Genomic DNA, 9,545 nt, shown 5'->3' with positions numbered 1-9,545 from the left:
ATGTCAATAACTGCATGTAATCTCTTCTCTTGAAAGTTAACAAATTCGCCATCTCGTCTTAATTTCATGAATACATTCAAACAAAGTGTTTCACCTGGCTTTTATCATGTTTCTTATTTCAAACGCGCTTCATGTCTTGTTATCAAAACACAACCTGTAATTTGATTTAAAGAAGATGTCTGCAAAAATCTACCTTTGATGGGGTAAAGGTTCGGGTTAGTGCACGAGACAAACGTGCACAGTATCCGATACGTAGTGATGACTACACGTGATCTGACTACGTATATGATGTACGGTCAATTAACGATGCACGTAGTCGGGTATTGACGGAATCTAAGGAGTATTTAAACCCCGAATTAATACCCGATTGTATTTAGTCCCACGGAACATACACAAGGCGTCTCATCAACGATAGCATTTTTTCGACTCTACCTTTCACGAGGATTACAGCTGAAATTGAAACATTTACTTCTGGGATTTTTTTTACAGCAGTTCCGAAAAGATGACTCCAAGAATTGATTTGTATTTTTGTCTTACTGCACTAGCACTTTTTGCCGTTAGTTTTATCAGCAGTGTTGAAGGATGTTGGAGAACTAAGTTGTGTAACTATGACTGCAGACAGCGTAACTACCGCTCAAAAGATTATCCATTGGATTGTTCTCGCTATTACTTCTGTGTTAATGGCGTCAAATGGCGGAATATGCGTTGTCCTACTGGTAGGGTCTTCTCCGGTATCACGCGCACATGTGTCCACCCGAACGACGTCAGCAATGACTGCCCCTCCTCCTACACCAACCGCTACCCGGTTCGGACACAACGACCTAAATACGTCCGAACCACAAAGCGACCAGTTCCAGGTAAGTGTATCCAAAGTGAGTGAGTGAGTGTGTGGTTTAACCTCGCTTTGAAATGTAAAACCCAACGTAGGTGAGGTGAAATGGGGTTAACGTCGCGTTCAAGATTATTATACTTATATAGCGTGCCTGCGTGCGCTGTTCCGGACTAATACCAGTTTAATAGTGCTAGCCCACTGAGATACCAGGAGCAGTGTAAAATGGATACCCTTTAAACACGTAAAACTGACTTCGAGCCGACCAGTCCTTGTTTTAGCCCCTTAATGTCGAGCGTCAGGCAGGGTAACAACAAGTACCATCTTTTAACGTCTTTAGTATATTACGCGACCGGGGATCGAACCACCGACCTTCAGTTGTCCGGGTAGACACACTTTCCACTCGACCATGGAGACGGTCGAAACCAAAGGCAACTCAGAAGACGTTTGGTGAAACCTACGAGACACAGGATATAAACGGAAAATTAAGGATTAGAACCAGCATTGTCCATACATAAAGCTTATTCATGTACATTTAATACTTGTTGGGAAGTATGTAGGTTAATACTGACTTTTAAAGTCATGCATTGTCTCTTTGAATACAGGATTCGAACCCACAAGCAAGTATCTTGTTTGTCTGCCTTATAGCGCTCCTTGGCAATGTCCGGATGTGCGTCTCACGATCACTACACATATTTGTCATAAGAACCACACGTTGTAAGGGGTGTGGGGGTGGGGCGTGGGTGTGGGGGTTGACAGTGACTTTACGTGTCGAACCAAGTGACGGTACGACATACTGACGCTATGAAAGCCAGCTATTTGCCCCGTGACACTATGTTAACTGAAAGCATCCCAGGTCTCCTTGTCTAAACACCTGAATTGGGGGGGAATTCGGGGGTGAATGATTTCAGTTAGAGGTGATGTGTGATATGTGTCGGTTGTTGTGCATCTCGTCACAGAGTCTATAGAGAGACCCAGGTCTGGCTTCGACACTGTTGTCCATGGGTGAAACCAATTGCCATAGGTCGGCGAGACGTTATTTTTTGCCCTTAACTGTTTGTTCAAAGCGATGGGTTGTTTTCAAAATGGATACTGATTGCGGGATAGTTTATTGCGCGAATCAAAGAGAATTGAATGTATGTTTGTTTGTTTAGTTTGTTTGTTGTTTAACGCCGCACTCAGCAATTTTTCTAACTATATGACGGCGGTCTGTAAAATAATAATGGAGTCTGGACCAGACAATCCAGTGATTGATATCATGACCATCGATCCAGGCAATTGGGATACGATAACATGCATCAACCAAATCATCGAGCCAGACCACCCGATCCCATTAGTCGTCTCTTACGACAAGCATAGTCGCCTTTTATGGCAAACATGGATTACTGAAGACCTATTCTACCTCGGATCTTCACGGGTCGACGAATGAAATGTATCACAGCGTGTCAACTTGATATTTTTTGGAAAGTAACGCCGTCTGGCACGTCTAAGGCACGCGTCTCTGCAACGTAATTGAGCGCACCTCAGGCAATCTTCGTGTACCTGAAAATGTTCTAACTTATATGAGTATATCTAAGATATGGTAAAATAAAGCCATTCGTAGAACGTGCTCCAGTGTATGAATGTGAACCTCATAGCAATGTTTCAGTGTACCTCATGGCAATGTTTCAGTGTACTCCATGGCAACGTTTCAGTGTACCTCATGGCAATGTTTCAGTGTACTCCATGGCAACGTTTCAGTGTACTCCATGCATGGCAATGTTTCAGTGTACCTCATGGCAATGTTTCAGTGTACTCAATGGCAACGTTTCAGTGTTCTCCATGGCAACGTTTCAGTGTACTCAATGCATGTTTCAGTGTACCTCATGGCAATGTTTCAGTGTGCTCCATGGCGATTTGTTGTGTACCTCATGGCGATGTTTCAGTGTACTCCCTGGCAATGTTTCAGTGTACCAATCGTGCGGCATCAAGAGCTCCCCCAACATCATGGGCGGAAGTGAAGCACACGACGGTGAGTGGTCGTGGCAGGTGTCGCTCCAGTCCCGCAGCAGGACTTCCGGTAGCTCGTCTCACTTCTGTGGGGGCGTCCTCATCAACAGCCGTTGGGTGGCTACAGCCTCTCACTGCGTCATCAGGTCAGTGGAATCAGCCTTTCAGTCGCATTGGAAATTCTCTATCATGATCCCTATATATGACTGTTTCCCGTTATGTCTTATCAACAGCCCGGGTGGGATTACGGGTAGATATTCTCTGACACATACTTATCGTAATAGCCGATTAAAATGAGGATTTTACGGGTGGTCACAATGTGTGACCATGTTGATTCTATGTCACCGCACCAAGACAACGCCTGGTCCAGGCGTAAAACAAGTCCCACCCACTCATCTTCCCGAAGCAAGGGCGTTAACAGACTCTAAAAGTCCAGGTTCCAGTCTTGCCGAACTAGGCCGGAATTACGGCGTTACATTTTGGTTGGACCAACGAGTCTAAACATAGTCAAATCAAATTCGCGTAACGAATTAGACATCCGGTTCGTAAAGAACATGGATTCAAACGTGCAGATGTCGGTCGACTGCAGGATGTGCACGCATGTGTACCACAAGCTAGACGTCGACAGATATTTTGGAAATCTTTTCAAGTTTTTAATCAAGGTGCTCAAATGATTTGATGAACTTCGCGGGGTAAGACCTGTTTTATTACAGTATAGATCTTAATTATAGATCAGATCGTGTTTTGAAGCAAATGAAAGTGATATGAGAGGTAGAATCTGATTTGTCAATAAGAGGGATATAGAAGGGACATAACTCGTAATAGCCACTTGTCGGCGCTACGGTCGTGCCTGGAAATTTCAGCCTAGTTCGCTAAGGGTGGAAACTGGACATTTATAGTCAGTTAACTCCCTTGACTGGGGAAGGTGCAATCATTAAACGAGATATTCATGAGGTTCTGTAGGCTTCTATAGGTCTAAAGCATAATTCTGTCTAGACATTTTCGAGTGTCACTTACTGTTTGATTGGCATTCTAGACGTTGGCGAGGAAACAAGAAAACGTACAACTTCTTCTAATTGTGAGTGAATGAGGTTTAACGCACTCATATTAAAATCAGATCATAGTGTTCGCTACAGCTAAACAAGGATCTGAAGACATTCCATTACGGGCCAGAACGACCTTTCATCCGACTAATCAGAGCGTCCTGTACCAGATCTGGAAAGTGACATTTAGAAAGTTTTCTAATCATGCAACCTCGAAAAGGTTAATATGGTGTAGTCCGAAAATCATCGTCTATCTCTCGCTTCAATGGGATATGACATGTGGGGTGTGGGGAAATACATATCCTATTACAAATACACTATATTAGATTACTGAGTAGGGCCATGTATAATCTCAGTATTCCGTGACCACAGACGTTTCAGCGGGATGATAAAGGTCGTCATTGGCGCCCACAATCTGCGCAAGCCGAGTCGGTACCAGGTCAAGATCGGCGTTCAGTCCATACACATGGTAAGTTAATGACTCCCCTCAATCCGACCTTGAGTCAATCTTGTGCAACTAAACACTATTTAGCTGGAATATCTCTTATCATCCATTGTTCAGGAGAAGCTTAGTATTAAACTCCCTGAACGTTTGTTGATGTTTTTCCCATACCGCTGACCACAGTATTCACAGAGGCCCAGGGCACCAAACTGTCTAAGTCTCCACGGTTCGGTGTGAATGTGCCGTAGGTGGATTCGATATCCAGATTCGCCCTGATTACGATCATGTTCAGAGTTGTGTCCCTTGGGTGTACTAGGATCCAATGATTCTGGATTCGATATCCATATTCGCCCTGATTATGATCCTTGGTCAGTGCTTCTGGTTTCAACAATGTACTCGTATTCACATGAGCAAGAGCCAGAGACATTCTGGGGCTGGAATATTTCCATGTTAAAAGCGGCATAAAATGTGTCTTACATATTGACGCACCTACAAAGATCTCAAGATCATGTACAGTGACTTTGAGTAGCTTCTTCTGTTTGTAGACAGAAACATTTTGAAGCCAACATTGAGTCTACCTGTCCATATGTCCAAATGTTCCATACATACCAGCACGTGTCTTATAGCCCTCGGGGGCACGGGCGGCCCAGTCGTCTAACGCGATGCGATTCGCAGTGCAGAGTTGGTCCCTTGGGCACGCCAGAAACTTATGATTGTGGATTCGAATCCCGGTTCGCCCCGATTATGTTTCTAGGTTTGTCAGCACCATACCCGTGCTCGTGGGTTTCACCGAAGTGGTAAACGTCTGAGACATGCATCACTTCGGACTTTCCTCCAACATTAAGCTGACACGCCGCGATATAACTGGAAGCGGCGTCAAACCCAACTCACTCACTCACTCTTATAGCCCTCTAAACTGTAATTGTCGTTTCGCTGTTGACAGCACCCAAAGTACCAGAACATGGGGAGTTACCCAAACGACATCGCTCTGATCAAGCTGGCTGACCCCGTGGACCTGCGCAGTGGCTTCATCCGGGAAGTGTGTCTGCCCAAGCCCTACGAAGTATTAGCAGACGAGAGCGCCTACTCAAGAGAGTCGGGTTGTTGGGTGACTGGCTGGGGGATGACGTCAAGTGAGTTTCAACATCACAATCAGTATACGCTACAGTCTATCTATATCATAGATGCTTGAAATAAAACTTGATTTTGATCCACGGTCTGTTACTAATTAATATGCTAGTATCCGGGTGTAGGGTAGAGTGGAGGTTCCCTTAAACTTAATATTATTTTTTGTGATTACTGAATAGATGGTACAAGCATATCCCCCATAACTGGGCGTGGGTGATCTAACGTTGTAATTTGTCTGTACAGAGTTACGCCCCTTAGCCTTACCAAGATCAAGCTCCTCACCGCGATAGCCCGTTCGCGGAGCTCGCTATACTATCGCTGCCACCAATCAAAACTCCCCACTGTAATATGTGGTTACAATCATGCTTGGAGTTGAACTCGCAACCGACGGACCGTTATGCTTACAAACAATCGATGACTGCCGTGACACCGAATACTACGCTAACTAAATTATTGTCTTTGTTTGTCAATTTGAATTTCTATTTCATTTTAACAATCATGGAATTGGCATAGTGAGTATGTAAGGGCGTATTTGAGTGATTTTTTTCTGTTCGTGTGCAATCTCGAACAAACAAAAAGTTCATCTGGGAAATATGGTCAGTCGTAAACCTTTTTTAAAAATAACTGTATTGGCGTTACCAAAGACATTAACAAAAGTATAAACGTTACTACATTTGGGGTTAGAGGGCAAATTTCAAGAATCTTGTAATGTCCGCGCCTACACTGGTGGCAGCGATGTTACCGAGAGTGTAACGAAGGTGTCACGCCCTAAGAAGGAGCTTGTACCAAGATGCGTTGATTTTGGGCTCGGGTACCATATTCGTTTCAGTTTGGATCATATTTGTCCCCCATCTCCAATCTGTCACTAAAAAAGCAATAAATTCATGTAACTGGTTGCATTCACACCTGATGTTGTAAGTCATTCAAACCCATACGTCACAGCCTTTTTCTAATCTTCATGATGTTTTTCAGTTGTTAAATGGGGGTACATTTTTTCCAGAGGCGAGATACAGCGACGTGTTGCAAGAAGTTCGCATAGGATTGGTGAACAACACCTACTGCGCCAAACTGTGGCGCGGCTACGTCAACAACAACCACATCTGCGTGGGCATGGGTGACAAGGGAGCGTGCAGAGTGAGTTAGTCTGCAGACTGTAGTAGAATAATTAATGAAACAAAATGGGCAAACCTAATTCTTTTGGTCTGTTGTAATGTTAATAAGGGTAGCAGATACATATGTTGAGTTTTATTTTTTATAACAAAGAAATACCCCACCCCACACACTCACTCACTCACACACATAATGTTTCGTATTAGCTCAGTGTAATTCTCGTTCCTAGGTAATGACGTATACATGTCTTCTACGGTGCACATACAGTTGTTGCTGTCGGGTTTACTTCATGGACCTTCACTGTGGTATTTCAGGGTGACTCTGGAGGACCTATGATGTGCTCAAAGAACGGGCGCTACTACCTGGTCGGGATCACGTCGTGGGGTGAGGAATCCTGCACTGAGTACGGCTACCCTAACATCTTCACCAGGGTATCCAACTACATGAAGTGGATCACTGACACCATGAAGGCAAACCCTTGATCACGTGGCTTGTTTTACCAGACGCAGACGACTTTTGACTTTCCGCCATCTTGGGCGCATCACGGCGACGGCAGCACGCCTGACTGTCTGACTTTCAGAGACGAACACTACAAGGTGTTGCCATTTCCGGCATGATAGACCCATGGAATATGCGCAGCTATGCCTGAGATGTCCTAGGACTTGACAGAAAGGCGACCCGTTGTCATGGGAAATGGCCCTACCTCAAAGTGACACACATTTCAGAAGCTGTAGAACCCACAGTACAACCAGCCACATTTGAATTGTTTGGATTGGAAACGAAACAATGCATAGCCCTCATAATCAAAGTATTCACAAGCATATTTCAGTTATATTTTACACCATAGTGTTGTGAATATTTGATAGCCTTGTCGCATATTAAGCATGTTTGAATAAATCAAAAATATACATTTTCCGTCTCTTCCCGAAAAAAATATTTCTTTGGTACAGTTTCACTTCTATATACGCCCTAAAGAAACGCAAAATACAGATATTTGTTAGTTGCACTTCCTTCTTATCATCTGTGTTAGTTCCGTCTTCAGTTGATATAATATGTCTTAACGCAACCGGATTGAGAAAAATACTCCAACAAACAAATGTTAATGTGAAGGTTCCACTTCGGATGTGCTTTCAGTATACGTTGCATGAGAAAAAGACATTTTTGTTAGTAGGCACTTGTCGTTGTCTCAGTTGTCGATAAGTCTCATTAGCCCGCAATTATTGAATAATTTGTTCGTCGACATTCGAACAACTTAATATATTAATAACCTATTACTTCTAAACATGAAAAAAGAAGAAGAACAGGCTTAAATGCTCTTCCGCCAAGGGGGCAGTTTCGTATGCAAATAGTCTAGCACTAACCGCGGGACTTTGGTAAATACAGGATATTTTTTCAGCAATTTCTTCAAAACACAAATATTTTTTCTGTGAATGGAGTCGAACATTCTAATTTATTTTTCACATATTTTTTTCCAGACAAAGAACATGCCATGAAATATGGTATAATTATCGGAACGAAAATGAAGCCCAAAAACAAACATAATTGACTAAAATAAAATTTTAAACAAATAGAATAAAATATTGATCATCATTGGAAAATGAGGTACGTGTAATGTCGAATCCGTCGCGCGAATCAAATTATTGTTGTTGATGCATGCAATTACTTTCGTAGAACATGGTTTCACGTTTTTATACACTGACGTGTACAGCATATACACGCCTGTAATTGTCCCTGTATATATGTATGTGTGTATCTATATATCTGTATCTTGTTATTTGTTTTATTCACGCTGTGATATGGAAGATGTTGTACGTAGAAGCCTATTCCTACACAGAGGTCGATATGTCCTTAAAAGTTGAACCGTACAATACACGTGATATTCGCTCACCTGCCCGAAGGGAAAACCGGGTTATGTCATGGCCCGTTTGTCCGTCGTCTGTGAATATTTTCCTCTTCGAAACCACTACGTCTATGAAGCTGAAATTGAGACGCATCTTCTCACCAATGATGTCACCAAAACGTGTTCCGGAAATATGGATCCGATTTTCAATATGGCCGACAGGTCAATGAAGTAGAGTTTGGTACACGTGTACTATGTAGCGTGGTTAAAGGTATGTGCTTCTCAAAAGAAGTTAAAGAACACCCGATTCTTTCTTATTGCTATAGTCAATATTGTAATAATCTTGTAATCAATAGTAATATGAAAGAATCGGGTGTTCTTTAGCTTCTTTTGAGTAGTATATTAGAATAACGATGTTGACAGCAAAGTTTGTTGACATTTTAAACTGTTGACAAAATACCCAGGTGAGCTACAGTGCCATTCCACTATTTTCATCTTTGAACTTTGTGGTTTACATTAGGCAATGAGATTGTATAACCACAGTAAACGGGGATTGACTATACACGTGTACAACGATACGGTATGCATAAAGGTATATGTACAATATACATGTATAGCCATACAGAAATTAGTAATAGCATTGATTTAATAAATAAGTCCATTTTCTCAGATCGGTTTTATAGTGACTGTGCCTTAAAACTATAGCATCACATATTTCTAAATGTAGATAATTGATACCCAGCCTGATCTACATTGAAACGAACAGAAAATCACCAAAGAGACAATTTTCATTGACAAAAATGCAAAAATCTTGTGTCGTAATAATTAAAAGATAGTTATCTTTTATCGTGGCACGGATACAAATGTGTCAAAATTGCGATTAATCGTAACATCGCAATAGTAATCATTTTGTGCAAACTCGGTGTTTTAATAAATGGTTCAATCTACTGGACTTGAATTGTCCTTTTTCGTCTCTACTGCCTGGTGCTGAGACTTGTGGCTGTCACCTTGATGCTGAGACCGTCTATCTGACAGAGAGTTGCTGCCGGGGCGAGTTGTGCCACATAGAAAGGCGATGTTGAGACGGTCTGAACTGTTCCATCACATACTTACTTCAAAAACAGGCTTTTGAAATATTAGAGCGTGCATGTGTGTGTTGTGTTG

At 42.4% G+C, this 9,545-nt stretch overlaps 1 protein-coding gene across 1 annotated transcript; it reads left to right on the top strand.

Annotated features, from left to right (window-relative positions):
• Window positions 1–389: 389 nt before the first annotated feature.
• Window positions 390–7,453, top strand: LOC139445640 (chymotrypsinogen A-like). The gene is made up of 6 exons (XM_071226822.1): window positions 390–857; window positions 2,778–2,964; window positions 4,234–4,330; window positions 5,247–5,436; window positions 6,432–6,565; window positions 6,856–7,453. The coding sequence occupies exons 1-6, from the start codon at window positions 503–505 to the stop codon at window positions 7,021–7,023; spliced, it is 1,131 nt and encodes a 376-aa protein (XP_071082923.1). The 5' UTR covers window positions 390–502; the 3' UTR covers window positions 7,024–7,453.
• The last annotated feature ends 2,092 nt before the right edge of the window (window positions 7,454–9,545 follow it).

This window comes from Haliotis cracherodii, unplaced genomic scaffold, assembly GCF_022045235.1.
Source record: "Haliotis cracherodii isolate W230 unplaced genomic scaffold, xgHalCrac1.p SCAF_6, whole genome shotgun sequence".
Taxonomy (NCBI): domain Eukaryota; kingdom Metazoa; phylum Mollusca; class Gastropoda; order Lepetellida; family Haliotidae; genus Haliotis; species Haliotis cracherodii.
The sequence above is the reverse complement of the archived record's forward strand: the minus strand, read 5'-3'. Positions and strand labels throughout refer to the sequence as shown.

Excerpts from the sequence above, each read along its gene's own strand:
- LOC139445640 (XM_071226822.1), top strand. The coding sequence starts at position 503 with ATGACTCCAAGAATTGATTTGTATTTTTGTCTTACTGCACTAGCACTT. Across the intron at positions 858-2,777 it reads CACAAAGCGACCAGTTCCAG|TGTACCAATCGTGCGGCATC; the intron begins GTAAGTGTATCC and ends GCAATGTTTCAG. Across the intron at positions 2,965-4,233 it reads GCCTCTCACTGCGTCATCAG|ACGTTTCAGCGGGATGATAA; the intron begins GTCAGTGGAATC and ends CCGTGACCACAG.